This window comes from Carassius carassius, chromosome 1 (genome assembly GCF_963082965.1).
Source record: "Carassius carassius chromosome 1, fCarCar2.1, whole genome shotgun sequence".
Classification (NCBI taxonomy): domain Eukaryota; kingdom Metazoa; phylum Chordata; class Actinopteri; order Cypriniformes; family Cyprinidae; genus Carassius; species Carassius carassius.
Genome location: NC_081755.1, coordinates 3,531,959 through 3,550,734, shown reverse-complemented (window position 1 = coordinate 3,550,734; position 18,776 = coordinate 3,531,959). Strand labels below are relative to the sequence as shown.

Sequence of the window (18,776 nt, the reverse complement as noted above, 5' to 3'; positions counted from 1 at the left end):
ACCCTCTGAGAAACCTGATGAAAGTGCTCTAGTTATTGGTGATTCTATTGTACGGAACGTGAATATAGAGACACCAGCCACCATAGTCAAATGTTTACCGGGAGCCAGAGCGCCTGACATCTTGGCAAATTTAAAAGTGCTGGCTAATGCTAAACGTAAATACAGTAAGATTGTTATTCATGCCGGCGCTAATGATGTTCGACTTCACCAATCGGAGATCACTAAAAATAACATTAAAGAGGTGTGTGAACTTGCAAGCACGATGTCAGACACTGTAATATGCTCTGGTCCCCTCCCTGCTTACCGTGGTGATGAGATGCATAGCAGATTGTCATCACTCAATGGCTGGATGTCTAAGTGGTGCCCACAGAATAACATAGGTTTCATAGACAATTGGACGAGTTTTTGGGGCAGACCTGACCTGTTTAAAAGAGATGGTCTTCATCCCTCCTGGGGTGGCGCCACTCTTCTCTCTAGAAATATGGCAAATAGTCTTAGTGTTTATACTTGACTAACTGGGGCCCAGGTCAGGAAGCAGACAGACTGGCTAAACCGACCGTCTGCTAGCTGCCTCCCGTCACAGAGGTCAGTTAATTCTCAGCACATAGAGACTTTTTCACCTAGGTATCACACAATAGAGACTGTGTCTGTTCCCCGAACTAGAAAAAACAAAAAACGTCCAAACCAAGTTAAGATTAACAATTTAATTGAGGTTCAACAAATAAAAAACAGAAGCAATATGGATAAACAAATGATAAAGCTTGGCTTATTGAATATCAGATCCCTTTCTACGAAAACACTTTTTGTAAATAATATGATCACTGATCATAATATAGATGTACTCTGTTTGACAGAAACCTGGCTAAAACCTGATGATTACATTATTTTAAATGAGTCCACCCCCCAAGATTACTGTTATAAACATGAGCCACGTCTAAAAGGCAAAGGTGGAGGTGTTGCTTCAATTTATAACAACGTTTTCAGGATTTCTCAGAGGGCAGGCTTCAAGTATAACTCGTTTGAAGTAATGGTGCTTCATATAACATTATCCAAAGAAACAAATGTTAATGATAAATCCCCTGTTATGTTTGTACTGGCTACTGTATACAGTCCACCAGGGCACCATACAGACTTTATTAAAGAGTTTGGTGATTTTACATCCGAGTTAGTTCTGGCTGCAGATAAAGTCTTAATAGTTGGTGATTTTAATATCCATGTTGATAATGAAAAAGATGCATTGGGATCAGCATTTATAGACATTCTGAACTCTATTGGTGTTAGACAACACGTTTCAGGACCTACTCATTGTCGAAATCATACTCTAGATTTAATACTGTCACATGGAATTGATGTTGATGGTGTTGAAATTATTCAGCCAAGTGATGATATCTCAGATCATTATTTAGTTCTTTGCAAAATTCATATAGCCAAAATTGTAAATTCTACTTCTTGTTACAAGTATGGAAGAACCATCACTTCTAACACAAAAGACTGCTTTTTAAGTTATCTTCCTGATGTAACCAAATTCCTTAGCATATCCAAAACCTCAGAACAACTTGATGATGTAACAGAAACTATGGACTCTCTCTTTTCTAGCACTTTAAATAAAGTTGCTCCTTTACGCTTAAGGAAGGTTAAGGAAAACAGTTTGACACCATGGTATAATGAGCATACTCGCACCCTAAAGAGAGAAGCCCGAAAAATGGAGGGCAGCTGGAGGAAAACAAAACTAGAGGTATTTCGTATTGCTTGGCGGGAAAGTAACATATCCTACAGAAAAGCATTAAAAACTGCTAGATCCGATTACTTTTCTTCTCTTTTAGAAGAAAACAAACATAACCCCAGGTATTTATTCAATACAGTGGCTAAATTAACGAAAAATAAAGCCTCAACAAGTGTTGACATTTCCCAACACCACAGCAGTAATGACTTTATGAACTACTTTACTTCTAAAATCGATACTATTAGAGATAAAATTGCAACCATTCAGCCGTCAGCTACAGTATCACATCAGACAGTGCACTATAGACCCCCAGAGGAACAGTTCCACTCATTCTCTACCATAGGAGAGGAAGAATTGTATAAACTTGTTAAATCATCTAAACCAACAACATGTATGTTAGACCCTATACCATCTAAGCTCCTAAAAGAGGTGCTACCAGAAGTCATAGATCCTCTTCTGACTATTATTAATTCCTCATTGTCATTAGGATATGTCCCCAAAACCTTCAAACTGGCTGTTATTAAGCCTCTCATCAAAAAACCACAACTTGACCCCAAAGAACTAGTTAATTATAGACCAATCTCAAATCTCCCATTTCTGTCCAAGATACTAGAAAAGGTGGTATCCACACAATTATATTCCTTCTTAGAGAAAAATGGTATATGTGAGGATTTCCAGTCAGGATTTAGACCGTATCATAGTACTGAGACTGCTCTCCTTAGAGTTACAAATGATCTGCTCTTATCATCTGATCGTGGGTGTATCTCTCTATTCGTTTTATTGGATCTTAGTGCTGCGTTTGACACAATTGACCACAACATTCTTTTGCATAGACTTGAACACTTTGCTGGCATCAGTGGAAGTGCATTAGCATGGTTTAAATCGTACTTATATGACTGCCATCAGTTCGATCACAAGTGCAGTATGAAGTACCTCAAGGCTCAGTAGTAGGGCCGCTACTCTTCATGCTTTATATGTTACCCTTGGGAGATATCATCAGGAAACATGGTGTTAGCTTTCACTGTTATGCTGATGATACTCAGCTCTATATTTCTTCGCAGCCCGGTGAAACACACCAATTTGAAAAACTAATGGATTGCATAGTCGATATAAAAAACTGGATGACGAATAATTTCTTACTGCTAAATTCTGAAAAAACAGAGGTGTTAATTATAGGACCTAAAAACTCTGCTTGTAATAACCTAGAACACTGTCTAAGACTTGATGGTTGCTCTGTCAATTCTTCGTCATCAGTTAGGAACCTAGGTGTGCTATTTGATCGCAATCTTTCCTTAGAAAGCCACGTTTCTAGCATTTGTAAAACTGCATTTTTCCATCTCAAAAATATATCTAAATTACGGCCTATGCTCTCAATGTCAAATGCAGAAATGTTAATCCATGCATTTATGACCTCAAGGTTAGATTATTGTAATGCTTTATTGGGTGGTTGTTCTGCACGCTTAGTAAACAAACTACAGCTAGTCCAAAATGCAGCAGCAAGAGTTCTTACTAGAACCAGGAAGTATGACCATATTAGCCCGGTCCTGTCAACACTGCACTGGCTCCCTATCAAGCATCGCATAGATTTTAAAATATTGCTTATTACTTATGAAGCCCTGAATGGTTTAGCACCTCAGTATTTGAATGAGCTCCTTTTACATTATAATCCTCTACGTCCGCTACGTTCTCAAAACTCAGGCAATTTGATAATACCTAGAATATCAAAATCAACTGCAGGCGGCAGATCCTTTTCCTATTTGGCGCCCAAACTCTGGAATAACCTACCTAACATTGTTCAGACACACTCTTGCAGTTTAAATCTAGATTAAAGACCCATCTCTTTAACCTGGCATACACATAACATACTAATATGCTTTTATTATCCAAATCCGTTAAAGGATTTTTAGGCTGCATTAATTAGGTAAACCGGAACCGGAAACACTTCCCATAACACCCTATGTACTTGCTACATCATTAGAAGAATGGCATCTACGCTAATATTTGTCTGTTTCTCTCTTGTTCCGAGGTCACCGTGGCCACCAGATCCAGTCTGTGTCCAGATCAGAGGGTCACTGCAGTCACCCGGATCCAGTACGTATCCAGACCAGATGCTGGATCAGCACGTAGAAAGGACCTCTACATCCCTGAAAGACAGCGGAGACCAGGACAACTAGAGCCCCAGATACAGATCCCCTGTAAAGACCTTGTCTCAGAGGAGCACCAGGACAAGACCACAGGAAACAGATGATTCTTCTGCACAATCTGACTTTGCTGCAGCCTGGAATTGAACTACTGGTTTCGTCTGGTCAGAGGAGAACTGGCCCCCCAACTGAGCCTGGTTTCTCCCAAGGTTTTTTTCTCCATTCTGTCACCGATGGAGTTTCGGTTCCTTGCCGCTGTCGCCTCTGGCTTGCTTAGTTGGGGACACTTCATCTACAGCGATATCGTTGACTTGATTGCAAATAAATGCACAGACACTATTTAACTGAACAGAGATGACATAACTGAATCCAATGATGAACTGCCTTTAACTCTCATTTTTGCATTATTGACACTGTTTTCCTAATGAATGTTGTTCAGTTGCTTTGATGCAATGTATTTTGTTTAAAGCGCTATATAAATAAAGGTGACATTGACAATTTAAAATGTTTATATGTTCATTAGGTGAAGGCGGCAGTTATTTATCTGGGTCACGTTAATGTTACCCTGAGTAATGTTAGACCTACCAATAATATAGTAATTATTATGATTATATTTATTTACTTTCTTCAAAGTTTCAAGTATCATTTACCTTTGTAATGGGCTCGTATGTTTTAAAAGTAATGTAGCCTACCTAAATCAGTTAAGTAAAAAGTACTTTACCTCAGAAAAGCTGGTAATGAAAATGTCCAATGTCTGTTGATGTCCACTATGAAAACCGGATTCTGCGCGCGGTGGTCACCCCTGCTTATATACCCGCATCGGGTATATCATTAAAGAAAATGTACCATGTTTTTACTGTGATAAATATGAGTAAACGATAGTGTTTATAATTAAACCACAGTAGCCACAAATGTACAGTTGTCTGAGACGTCCTGAAATGTTCTTTAAAATCATAAACCATAAAATGTAGTCAGTGTTCTGCTATGGTTTATTTTCATAATAGGTAAACACAGGTCACAAGTTAACACGGTCACATTTCCTTGATTCAGCAGCAGCACGATGTGGCGCCGAGAGTCCTGTGTTGAATCTAGAGATCTGGAGTTGATTCGGTGTAGATCGATAGCTCGGTGGTTCGTGACTGTCGTCTCGCGGCGCGCCGTCTTTTAGCGCGTGTTCGAAACCCGCGCCAACACAGGCGTACTTTATTTGTATTTTTTTTGTTTATCCTACTTCAGCCGCGAAACGGGCGATCATACTAATAACTTGTAATCTTTACAAGAATATTAGAATCATGCAATGAGCAAGTCTGCGTTTATTAGACACTTAATATCACGTCAGTTTGTGCTTTCAGAATCGCCGAATCTGCTGCCGTCGTTCCAGCACATCTGCAGCGGAGACCGAAACCAGGAAGTTGGTCACCAGATAACACGGTAACCAGTTAAGCTGTAACACCGGTGTGACGAGTGGGGCGGGGCCGAGAGACGTAGGAACGGGAGCGAGGCCGGTGGAGTGATTGGAGATGAACGACACCTGTTCGACCCACCGGTCTCGAGTCCCACGGAGGAGATGGAAGGATATAAAACTGGAGCGACGACAGTGAAGGACGAGAGAGGACCAGGCCTGGGTTTGAGTTTGTGTTTTGATTTTTATTTGTGCGCGACAGTCGTCCGCGAGGGGCTGTTGCGCTGTTTTATGTTTATTTTGTAATTAAAGTTTCAATTTGATTGTCCACGGTTCCCGCCTCCTTTTTCCCGATGATTAGGAAGGTTTTATCATTACAACCGGTATACATTATATATAATGTTGAAAATCTGTGAAAGTAAGTAAAACATGTAAGAGAAGTGCAAGGTGCATGCATATGTAATTAGGTGTGAATGAAACCGTTTTCCTTACAAAAAATAACCTACAGGAAACCTGCAGGGTTTTTATATATTTACTTATTTATTTTTTGTAGGATATTTGCAGGTACATACATTTAAGTCAGGATAGGAGCAGGCTGCTGGCCTGGATAATTAGAATACGAAAAGTAGGAGAGAGGCAGGCCGCACTATGCATATATACTTTTATGTGCAAATATATATATGCATAGTGCAGGCTCTCTCCTACTTAAGGTATATACATTTACAATATGAATGCATTGAAATTTCCACAGGTTTTAGAATGATCCCTTCAGTACAACAGAAAACATGCAGGGACATCCAGCACATGTGCGCTGCACAAGTGGAAAAATCCTGCAGGATTTTTTTTTTTTTTTTTTTTTTAAATAAGAAATCCATGACATTAAATTTTAAAGGCTAAATATTTAATAAGTAATCAAAAATTTTGTAGAGGATTTTTTTTTGTACTATTTTCATCTGAGATTAAGCAAAATTACAGGGGTAAAAATGACTTCAGTGAAAGTGAAGGCCAAGTACTGTGAATTTGTCCTTCAACCCACCTGAGTTAGCGTACACACATTAGCAGTAGTGAACACACATCACACAGTGGACACAAACACCCGAAACAATGGGCAGCGCCCGGGGACAGATTTGGGGTAAAGGGCAAGGGCACCCCAGTTGTACTCACCTATACTGTTTAATTCTAAGAAGGAATTGTTACATTTTAATTAATGGTCTGAAAAATACACATCATATGCTAAATTGAGTTTTTTCATTACACTCATGCAGGTTTGGTGCATGTAGTCAATTGAAAAAAATTGCTCTACCATGTCCAGTCGGAGGCTCAAGAATGGAGACATTGGAATGTCCTCATTCTCCTGACATCTGGTCACTTCAGCATGGTATGTGTCATTGGTGCGTAGAGTGATGTTGTCCATCTCTGGGTATGTTACTCGCCCAGAAACCCATGTGCCCTTCTGTGTGCATTTGTATTGATGTACTTTAACATTTAAGCCATGATCAGCAATGCAACGATTGGCATCACGATAGCAACATAACAACATCATATAATTAAAAAAGGAAATGGCCAAGCAGGCAAAATTATATGAAATGTATAAAAGATAAATAATATGTATAAAAAATGATTGTTACATGATTCCTAATTATTTAAATTTTTCACAAATTTGTGTATTTGAACAGGCATTACACTTTTTCTTCAGTGCCAAGAGTCTTGTTTTCTTGCCCCTGAGCAAGTTTGTGTTTGCTGACTTCAAAGAACCTAACGATCCTGAATCATCTCAAAGCGTCAACAGTAATACTGATAACTAATCCTAATTTAATCCACGAATAAAGAACAGGCCCCTGTTTTTTTTTTTTACCTGTAGATGATAATATTTATTCATTGTATTCATTTAATCTCCTGTCATTATTTTACAGGTGTTCTTCTGTTTAAAGATTTCCTCATTTGTCTGGTTTTAAAGGACCAAGTGTCAGCATTACAGGAAAGGCACAGATGGGTGAAAGCTGGTGAATGACACAAGAGTTTTTCCTCTATATGCATTCAGCAGTGGCATCGTTGAATGGGGCATACACATGCTCAGTCCAACACACACGCAAGTGTGTGCACAACAAACAGGATATTTGACAAAAAAGAGCAGAAGGGGTTTTACTTAACACTTTGTTTACCAGAGGCAGAAGAAATACAACACAAGTACCAGAGTTTAGTTAAACATTAACGTTTCTGAGTGTCCATGGAAAAGTGCAAAACCAAACTAACTGGCTACTAGTTAATCCTGTTTGACTATGTAGGTCTATGTCTACGTGCTGAACAAATTCTTGGTGAAACTGCAAATAATAAACCCATATAAAATGTACTCTTTTATTACAAGTGACAAAAAAGTTATAATAGTAAAGGAAAAATATAAAGAGGAATAGTGCAACCATTTTCTTTCCTTAATGTCACTCCAAACATGTATGTCTCTGTTTCATGGAAAACAACACCTAAAACTATTTGCCCAGTTATTTCTTTTTTTAATGCTGCAACAAAACTTTCTGTTGTCCCATTTGTTCCTGGTTTAATAAAACTTGTAAAGCCTGTTGTTTAATTGTATTGTCATTTTGTTTAGTCTTTTCCAAAAGACTATGATCCCCCCAAAAAATGTGTTTGTATGGTAAAAATCATGAAAAAATCTTTCATATTTAAATAGTGTCCTACCCGACTGCCTATCTTTCCCCCCACAGTGAGCATAGTACAGAAGTGTTTTTGCCACTTACTCATGTTTTGCAGCTGTTTCAACACACAACATATAGTAACATGTTTTCATATGTCTCGTCTTGTACCATATTATGCAGTTTTCGGTTTGCTTTTGAGAAACCTTTCAAAGAGATTGCCTTTTAGACATAGTGTGTGGTACTACAATCTTGCAACCAATTACACTCATGTTACAATTATCAGATGACGGAAAAGAGAATTGATAAGTATTGGTGGTTAAATACTAACTAATCACAACATGATTCTGCACATGTGGATAGTAAATCTTGATAGGTGATATTGATAATGTGATTGTAAGTGTTTCCAATGCTATTCCCCAATGTAACTGGATTCAATTTGTCAATTGTCTAGTAATTTGTTTAAATAATCGAGACCTGAATGCAGCATTCCCGGAAAATGCTTACAACTAAACACTAAAAACATTGTGCATTAGCGCCCTCTGGGGTCTGATAATGGTTATGTAGCCTAATCTTTTCTCTGGCTTGTGGAACTAACTGATCACACTTGGGAGACTATTTTTAATAATATAAATCTTTAAATTGTTCAAACACTTGATTTCTCTGGAGGACTGTAGAAGTTTGTGCACATCAAATATGGTTTGTTTTCAGCTGCTATGAAAGGTTACATTTTTGGCGTGTTTTATCAGTTTATTGTAATCTCAAATTGCTTACATTGTATGCCTTGTGAATTTCTGCATCAACTCAGTTAACCAAAAATAAGCTGCAGGGAACGTTCTCTTTAGGTTATAAAAAAAAGCCCCAAAATAACCTGCAGGGAATGTTCTGGGAACGTTCTCTTTAGGTTATAAAAAAAAACCAAAATAACCTTCATGGAACGTTCTGGAAACGTTCTCTTTAGTTTATAAAAAAATGCCAATAAATAACCTGAATTTATTCAAATTAAGCTGCAGAACGTTCCCTGCAGCTTAATTTATTCAGGTTATTTATTTAGGTTACTAAAAAAGCAACCAATAGATAACGTTCCCAGAATGTTCTTATTTGGTTCCCCAAAAATATAACCAAACGGGAACGTTAGGGGAACGTTCTGTGTTAACTGGACGTTCCCCTAACGTGCGTATATGCACTTCTGTAATGTTCTAACGTGCGTATATGCACTTCTGTAATGTTCGACGAGCGTTTGAACGGGACTTTTATTTTGGTGTGGCGCTGTGACGTCACAAGGCTGCGCCGCGCTCCCGCATTTGTTGTGATTCGACTGAAGAACGGTTTGTGGTTTTAAGAATTTTAAAGCGTTTAAATCAGTGCTCCCTTTGCGGGCTATTTTTGTTTTTACAAGTAATGTAAAATGGCTTAATTATTATTGCATGTAACACTGCAATGCTTTTATCTAACATGTTTTAGCTTTACATATGTGAGTGAGGCCCACCCACACGCGTTACAGAAAAGACGCGTCTCATTTCGCTCCTTATATCGTGAATCAGTTTAGAATAAACATTAATTCAGTTACTGGTAAGTAGAGATGAATGAACTGAGCTTTTAGGATTTTCGAGGTAATTGAACCAAATCAAATATCCCGCAAAATGATTCAAATCGCTCGATTCACCGCAGACTGACGGCATCTGCTGCTCAAAACCCTGTAAATACACCAAATTGTAACAATCAAACTGCAGATGTTTTTATTTAAAGTGTCAAATGCGTTCTACAAATGAATAAATGCCTAAAGCAAACCACTGCTGTGCGGATTGCTGAACACAGGAGCTGATTGAGAGTTTAATCTCGTTCAGACTGTCAGACCAAATCTTACTGTGTTTATCTGGTAGGGCTGCTCCGATCACGATCGTTAATGCGCATCTCTTCAGTAAAGCTGGTTCTCTAATCAGCGGTAAATTCCCTCAGGTGCGTGATTTCACATAGAGCAGCTGTTACTACACAGAGCCGTTGTTAACTGAGAAGATGCGCAAATAAACGCTGAAAATGAAGGTGGATTTGCGCATCTTCTCAGTTAACAACGGCTCTGTGTGAAATCATCCATAAGCTCACTCTCTCTTTCGCTGTGTCTCTTGTCGCTCTCACTCTCTTTCTAAAAACTTCATCAATAACTGCATTAGAATTACCAGCTTTAAAATGATGTTGTGAAACCAGCAAAAGAGGCGTTGGATGAATAAGATGCGGAAGGAATAATCCTCCTCAAAATAGTGATTTAAGTACAAACACTGGACGAATCCCTTTAAATATATAATCTGATTGATGTCTTGAGGTGTGATAACCATAGTATAAGCGAAATAACTATTATTAAGATATTAAAAAAGTGACATAACATTCAGCCAAGTATGGTGACCCATACTCAGAATTCGTGCTCTGCATTTAACCCATCCAAAGTGCACACACACACACTGTGAACACACACACAGAGCAGTGAACACACACACAGCAGTGAACACACACCCGGAGCAGTGGGCATCATTTATGCTGTGGTGCCCAGGGAGCAGTTGGGGGTTCAGTGCCTTGCTCAAGGGCACCTCAGTCATGGTATTGCCGGCCCGAGACTCGAACCCACAACCTTAGGGGTCAAACTCTCTAACCACTAGGCCACGACTTTCCCCTTAACTCATATTTTGTTCTAATACATAAAACATTTAAATTGGTTATGTTAGTATTGTGTGTAGGCGTATAATATTATGTAGGCCTATTTTTTCAGGTTTGTTCAATAAAACCATTTAATTACTTGGTTTTGATAGTTTATTTTAACCGATTATTATTACCTCATTGTTAGTTTATAAATAGCCATCATTTTTAAATAGTTTTTCACTTCTGTCTTTTTGAATTACTAAAAAATATTAGATAACTCAATTGTCAAAATAATCAGGAGATTACCAAAAAAATTATTAGTTACAGCCATAGATTAGTTAAAATGTTTCAAAATACAATTGCATTGTTTTATGTGGCTGAATAAAAGACAAATACTTTGTAATTTGAAAAAAAAAAAAATCTTAGTATTAAAATATTGTCTTATTCTAGTGAACCAAGTATCTGTATATCTCCTGAGCTAAGTGTATTATGGTTATATAGGTCATAATTTCCTGAGTGTGTGATACAGCATTCATTCTTCAGGTCAATCATATTCATGGAAAACAAAATCAGTTTGAATTAGGAGAGCGATAACTTTGCCATAATATCCTTTCAAATGTTAAAGTTGCCACAGTCATTGCATGCTTTTGTGCTGCACTTTATTTGTGCCATTCAGTTTTATAAGTTTATTATAATTTGAAAGATAATAACAAAATAGTTTGATAAGATCTCTGATTTTAGTCCTTAAAAACCAAAAAAGTGCTTGAAAAGTCCTTGAAAGACCTCCAAAGTTTCTGTACGAACCCTGTTTAACATGGTCGCTACTGAAGTTGTACCTTTTATGGTTACAGTAGAACATTAAAACATTACAATTTAAAAAATTCTGAATTATTGTGCTATAATTCTATTGCGTTCCATCTGTTTAGCATGCAGCGCTCGTTCACTTAAGCCTCGCCCTCTCCTGACAGCAAAAATTATATTTATAAATTATTTAGATTGCATTAACTTAAGTTGTCGTTTATGAAACTGTTTTAGTCCTCATTGATTTGTTAGGTTATTTCAAGACAGGTTTTGTACTTTAATCCTCGCTTTGCTAAGCGTTTTTTTGTTTGGTAAACTTGTTTTATGAAACAGGTTTCTGATACTGTCTTACAACATGACAACATGTTGCTGTTGTGATTATTTGTCTTTTCCGCTTGACTTGCAGTTCACAACAGCACAAGCTTGTCTTTGCACAGATGTTCATGTGTTCAAATTTTAAGAGGCGTGAGAACGTGAAATAAGCTTGATCAGACTGAAACAGATTTCCAGGATTCGATTTGAATTGGACTCCCAAGTAGTTCACTCCCATTCAAACTATCTAAATATGATCGGATTTAAATTGGATTTAATCTGACAGTCTGAACGAGGCTTTAGATGGAATTATTTTTCATTTCTGTTAATTATTGTTATCTTAATCATGACAGAGTGTTGAAGAACACAGAGAGTAAAGCTACTGAGATCCATGTGACGTAAAGATGGCGTCTATTAAAGAGGAGAGTGAAGACATTAAGATTGAAGATACTAAGGAACAAACAGGTTGGTTTTCAGTCTCAAAGCTGAACGCGCTTATTTGATCCTTATTAAAATCTTACATTCTACAGAAATGAATCATTATTGAAAATTATCATATGAGTGTTTTTTAATTTAAAAGTGGTTTTATTTGGCCTGGAGCGGGTGGACAGACGTGTTGAAATCACATGACCAGATAAATACTAATGCTGCCTCCAAGTACAGCTGAGAAGATCCTACTGCCAGGTTAAGCATTTGTTGTTGTGACATCACACATTCATTTAGGGGAAAAAAATTATACATTAGTAGCCCAAACAAAGCAAAACATTTTCAATTCCCTCAGCCCTCCAATACCATTGTCATGATGCGGTCGAATACATAGGTCTTTAACCATACTAATGCTTAACCACAAATGCCAGCATAACCCGCGGCCTGCTTGACGTTACCCGAGAGGCCTGGGAACAACAGCCGGGGGTAAACCGAACTACCATCGAGCATGTGCTTGAGATGAGGGAGCGTATTGACTGAGTGATGCCCATCATCTGGGAACACCTCGTCAAGGCACAGCAGGTGGAGCAACGGCATTACAACTGGGCGGCCCAATCACGGGAGTTCCAGCGAAGAGACCACATGCTGGTGCCCACAGCCGCCTGCAAGTTCTTTGCCACCTGGCAAGGTCCCTATAAAGTCACGGAATAGGTCGGCCCCGTTACGTACCGTGTGCGGCAACCGGGTAGAATGAGGGAGGATCAGCTCTACCATGTCAATCTTCTGAAGTGCTGGGTCGGGACTGGGCCCCAGCTCTCCGCCTACACCGGCTCGACTCCCGTGGTTGTGAATATTGATCCCCAACTCTCCGCCGCCCCAAAAGTCGGAACTGCAGCACCTGGTCAGTCAGTTTCCGGATGTGTTTCTCCCCCCAGCATGGGCGGACCCACGTCTTGGAACACGACGTCCGCACACCACCAGGAACCATCGTCCGGCAGCGGCCCTACCGTGTCCCGGAGGATCGGCGACACGCCATCGAGGACGAGGTACAGGAGATGCTGAGGTTAGGGGTAATTGAACCATCGCGCAGCCCATGGTCCAGCCCCATCGTCATGGTTCCGAAGCCTGACGGCACCCTCCGCTTCTGTAATGACTTCCGCTGCCTGAATGAGATCTCCGAGTTCGACTGTTATCCCATGCCCCGCGTCGACGAGCTGTTTGACCGTTTGGGAAGGGCCCGGTTTATCTTCACTCTCGACCTTACCAAGGGCTACTGGCAGGTCCCATTGACGGAACAGGCAAAACCGAAGACGGCCTTCTCTATCCCAAGTGGCCACTGGCAGTACCGGATCCTTCCCTTCGGCCTACACGGGGCCCCGGCCACTTTACAACGGCTAATGGACATCCTCCTCCGGCCGCATCAGGCCTACACGGCGGCCTACTTCGACGACGTCGTTATCCACTCGGAGACCTTGGAGGACCACCTGCGGAGGGTGCTGACAGAACTATGCCAGGCTGGCCGCCAACCCCCAGAAGTGTCATCTGGCCCTCGCCGAAGCAAAGTACTTAGGATACCAGGTGAGTCGCGGCCTTATTAAACATCAAGAGAAGAAGGTGGCAGCTATCCTCTCCGCGCCGCGGCCCACCTCCAAGACACAGGTATGGGCCTTTTTGGGGTTGGCGGGGTACTACCTCTGCTTTATCCCTAACTTCTCCTCCTTAGCTTCTCTCCTGACAGACCTGAGCAGGAAGAGGCAGCCGGAGAAGGTCTCATGGACCCCAGAGACAGAAGCAGCGTTCCACAAGATAAAAGCGGCCCTCACAACTAAACCAGTCCTCCGAGCCCCCGACTTCAACCGCCCCTTCCTGCTGCAGACGGATGTATCCAACACCGGTAGGGCTGACCCCTGCAGAACAACGGTACGCCATGGTGGAGAGAGAAGCGTTGGGCGTCAAGTGGGCAGTCCTGGAGCTCCGGTATTACCTCCTCGGCCGCCACTTCACCCTCGTAATGGACCAAGCTCCACTGCAGTGGATGGCCCGAGCTAAGGAGACAAATGCCAGGGTGACACGGTGGTTCCTCGCGCTCCAGGACTTCAACTTCACTGTGCAACACCGAGCGAGGATGGCCAACGCAAACGCCGACGTACTCTCCCGGCTAAGGTCAGCTTTCGCAGGTCTGTCAGGCTCTATTCCCCGCCCTCCCCCGATCTTCCCGCTTCTGCAGAGGAACAGGATGACGCTTGGGGGGGGGGGGGGCGGGGGGGGAGTGTGACACGTGTCCCGAGCTCTCATCATCGTCGCCCTGGAAACTGAGCAGGCACACCTGCACCTGCTCATCATGGACTGAGCGGCCACACCTGCACCCCATCAGCCGCTGCTCACAACAACCCTGCAAGCCACCACAGAGGGGAGAGATGTCTCCGCAAGACTCGGCTAATCTTGTCTTTCACTTTGCCCTCAAAGAGCAACGTGTGACCGCCAGCCCCAACGCCCACGGGAGAGCACGGACCCACACTGCACCAGCGCACCCACAGCAAAGACACCGAGCACCAAACCGCCTCACGACAACGCCTTCCACAACCTATTCTTTCAATAAAATCCACCCTTCGAGGAACTTACCTTCATCCTCGAGCCACATATATAAATTTTACTCCTCCCAAAATGTTAAAATAAATGCGTGAGAGCATTAAAGGCTATATGACATGTTATTGTCAGATATGACTGTGCTTATGCAACACGAATCGCTGCCGACAAGTAGCTAAGCATCTCTTAAGCAAGCCGATGCGCAAACTGCCGCGAATGAAACTGAGAGTAAGATGCAGACACTCAACACACAATCATCTTCATTAAGGCCATCCTTAAAAATGATTTGGTTTGCAGTAACAGTAAAACATTTTTTAAAAAGGGTCGGTAGGTAGATTTTTTTTTTTAAGTTTCAATTTAAAAAAAAAAAAAAAGTAAAATTTTGGTGATGGTGATTACGTAGGTATGAATTTAAACAAATTAGCATATCTGACTGGGTCTTCAACCCGTGCCTTTGTGCGCATCATTGCAAACCTCATTTTTATGCAGGCTATATAGACCACAAACAAATTGAAATCTTTGTCAAAAACATGTTAATTGAATGAATTTCAGGTGAGAAGAAAAAAAACGAGGTACTGTTTTACTTGTATGCACCGCTAGGTGTCAATGCAACCTACAAATTAGAGACCGATTACTTTGCTTTCTTGGGTTGTCACTTTTGTGAAAAAAATCCTGTTTGATTTGAGTGACAAGTGTTCATTGAATCGATTGTAAAATAATTCAAAACATTTACTGCACGCTTCAACATGGCTGTGTTTACGATTAGAAATGGCAACAACAACAACAACAACAACAAAAAACAGCGAATCTAGCCCGAATCTGTATCTGTAGACACATTAAAAAAGTTAACAGCTTAAGTCAATTGTGGATTAATGCGTATTGGAGACGCGATCCATTTAAAACGATTCAATTCGCTTTGGTGAACTGGTTAAAAAAGATCCGGTTACATCAAATGATTCGTTCGCGAACCGGATATCACAAACTGCTTTGTTTTGAACTCTCTCTCACAACAGACACGGAAGAGAAGACAATGCTGAATAAAGTCGTAGTTTTTGCTATTTTTGGACCCAAAATGTATTTTCGATGCTTCAAAAAATTCTAACTGATCCTCTGATGTCACATGGACTACTTTGATGTTTTTCTTACCTTTCTGGACATGGACAGTATAAAATCTGTTCTCGAGATGTATAGGGGGAGTTAGAATACCGATATTTTCAAGCCTTGTCATAGTCGAATGTGGGGTAGCGGAAGCTACGGCAGCAATACGAGAAACTCGTGACAATCTGGTATCTCGTGTTCCTTTGCGTGTCACTCCGTTTGTGCCATCGATTAGTGTGGCGATTAGTTTCGGCTTGTTCCTCTACACTTACTATAAACTGTTGAGATTCAGAAGATTAATGGGACTCACCGGCTGTATGCTGAGAGGGTCCATGACGTTCTGATGAGTGTTCCGCCTGTTTTGGAAGTCCAGCAAGTAATTTTGTTTCAAAATCACAATCCTTTATAGAAGTTTGCAGCAGTTCATGCAACAAGTAGATCCAACAGGAGGCATTTTCTCTCTCTTCTGTTTGAATGAAGGCAGTTGTCATCCCGTCTCCGGAATGTAAGCTGCTGGCAGTGGGAATCAAAGTCTTCTTTTTGTAGTATTATTCCAGTCCCAAAGTTTTTAGTTTTAGCATTTGTGCCAAAAATCTGTTGTCTGAGCACTGTGCTGATCTGCTGAAGTAAAAATCTAGGAAAAATCACAGAAAAGTACAGAAATAAGAAGCAAAGCGTAGAGCAGTAAGCTAGAACGTCTGAATGGTAGCAAAGCTGGAAGCTAGCAAAACATAGCAAAGTGTAAATGGAAACATTTTAACAAATCAGATATCCGATCAGCAAAAACGCATAAAATGACCAGGTGTAAACAGGCCATAGGCTGTGTGAATGGAGCTAAACTCATCCCTAAAACCAATGTGATTGGTAAGCTGGGCCAGTGTGTGCTGTGATTAGTTAGCTGGGCCAGTGTGTGCTGTGATTGGTTTGCTGGACCAGTGTGTGCTGTGATTGGTTAGCTGGGCCAGTGTGTGCTGTGATTGGCAGCACTCGGTGCCTGGTCGGGAAATGTCATGCCTCTTACCATAGTCGCCTGTTGCGAGCTTCAGTTTAAATACTGCATCAAAATCAAATCAATTTTAGTATGATTTAAACCCGGACGATTGCGACAACTCTTAGCTCATCTGCCTTTGGAAAGCTAGTCTGTCTCCAATGTAATGATAACACTCATTGCCTTCTCTAGTGCAGCTCAACCAGGTCTCTTCCCATTCATCGATCTTTGTGTCGATCTTTGTGATATTAGGGATGTGACCGTTAATCGTCACATCCCTAATGTAATTAAAGTATATTTTAGAACTTTATTGTGATAATATATACTATTGTGTGCAATCTGTCACGCCCACCAGAGGTTTTTTTTTGTTGTTGATGTTTTACGTGTCTATTTTTTTGTCTGTTGCTTTGTACCCATTAAACTGGAGTTAACTTGTATTTGTCTCTTTTCATTTTAGATCTGATGCCGCAGAAAGAGGAGAGTGAAGTACTTGATGGAATGAAAGAAGAAGGTCAAAGGAAGAAAAATCGAGATATCGTAACTGAAGAAATATCTGAAAATCCTTCCTTCCAAAAAAGTAATTTCACCTGCCAACAGTGTGGAAAGGGTTTCTCTTTAAAGGCAAGCCTGAAACGCCACATTGATGCTCACTCTGGAGAGAGGCCTTACGCCTGCCAGCAGTGTGGAAAGTGTTTCATTAGAAAAGGAACCCTTAAAGCCCACATGAGTATTCACACTAAAGAAAAGCCTTACGCGTGCCCTCAGTGTGGAAACTGTTTCTCCAAGCGAGGAAATTTAAACACACACATGAGAGTTCACACTGGAGAGAAGCCTTTTGCCTGCAAACTGTACACTGGAGAGAAGCCTTACGCCTGCAAACAGTGTGAAAAGAGCTTTACAACAAAACTAAACCTTAAGTATCATATAAACAGTCACACTGGTGAGACGCCATTTACATGTGATCAGTGTGAAAGAAGATTCCGACGTAAGGTAACCCTTAAAAAGCACATGAAGGTTCATTTAAGAGAGAGCAGTTTTGCCTGTCATCAGTGTGGAATGAGTTTCTCAGACAGCAAAAACCTTACGAATCATGTGATTACTCACACTGGAGAGAAACCATTCATGTGCCTTCAATGTGGAAAGACTTGCGCAAACAATACAAATCTTGCTGTTCACATGAGAGTTCACACTGGAGAGAAGCCTTTCACTTGCCCTCAGTGTGGAAGGAGCTTCAGATACAAAGGAAACTTACAGACTCACATAAGAGTTCACACAGGAGAGAGGCCTTACATCTGCCCTCATTGTGGAAACCGCTTCAAATTTATTGGAAACTTTCAGGTTCACATGAGAGTTCACACAGGAGAGAGACCTTACAAGTGTCTTGAGTGTGACGAGAGTTTCTCATATAAGAGAGACCTGAAACACCATCTGCTGACTCACTCTGGAAAGGAATTCTAGTGTTTCTTCAGTGGCAAGAGATTTACAAAATAGAACAATTTCAAAAATCACCTGCACATTCAGTCTAGAGAATGGCAAATTGTGAAATAAAATTTGGCTCTGCAATTTAAATGGGACTAGAAAATCCCATTTAAATAGGGATGCACAATATTGTATATTTGCCGTTATTTTTCAACTGCTGTATTTTCCAGACTATAAGTCACACTTTTTTTCATAGTTTGGCTGATCCTGCGACTTATAGTCAGGCGCGCCTTATTTATCAAAATTAATTTGACATGAACCAAGAAAAATAATTACCGTCTACAGCCGTGAGAGGGCGCTCTATGCTGCTCAGTGCTCCTGTAGTCTACACCTGAAAACATAGAGTGTCCTCTCGCGGCTGTAGACTTTAATGTTTTCCCTTGGTTCTTGGGTCTAAGTGCGACTTATGTATGTTTTTTTCCTCGTCATGACGTATTTTTGGACTGATGCGACTTGTACTTAGGTGCGACTTATAGTCAGAAAAATATGGTAAATGTAGCCGATGCCAATATATTTTCATTTGTTTGTATGTAAACAACACTAA

At 40.6% G+C, this 18,776-nt stretch overlaps 1 protein-coding gene across 4 annotated transcripts; it reads left to right on the top strand.

Moving 5' to 3' along the window:
* Positions 1-9,145: 9,145 nt before the first annotated feature.
* Positions 9,146-18,322, top strand: LOC132139652 (gastrula zinc finger protein XlCGF8.2DB-like). Of its 4 annotated transcripts, none has more exons than XM_059548169.1 (3): positions 9,146-9,239; positions 12,009-12,120; positions 17,211-18,322. In XM_059548169.1, exons 2-3 carry the CDS (start codon positions 12,060-12,062, stop codon positions 18,209-18,211), a joined length of 1,062 nt encoding a protein of 353 aa, XP_059404152.1. In that variant the 5' UTR covers positions 9,146-9,239; positions 12,009-12,059; the 3' UTR covers positions 18,212-18,322. The 4 variants fall into 4 exon arrangements, with proteins under 4 accessions (XP_059404152.1, XP_059404159.1, XP_059404177.1 ...); XM_059548176.1 differs by lacking the exon at positions 9,146-9,239 and adding an exon at positions 9,347-9,483; XM_059548194.1 differs by lacking the exon at positions 9,146-9,239 and adding an exon at positions 9,364-9,385.
* The last annotated feature ends 454 nt before the right edge of the window (positions 18,323-18,776 follow it).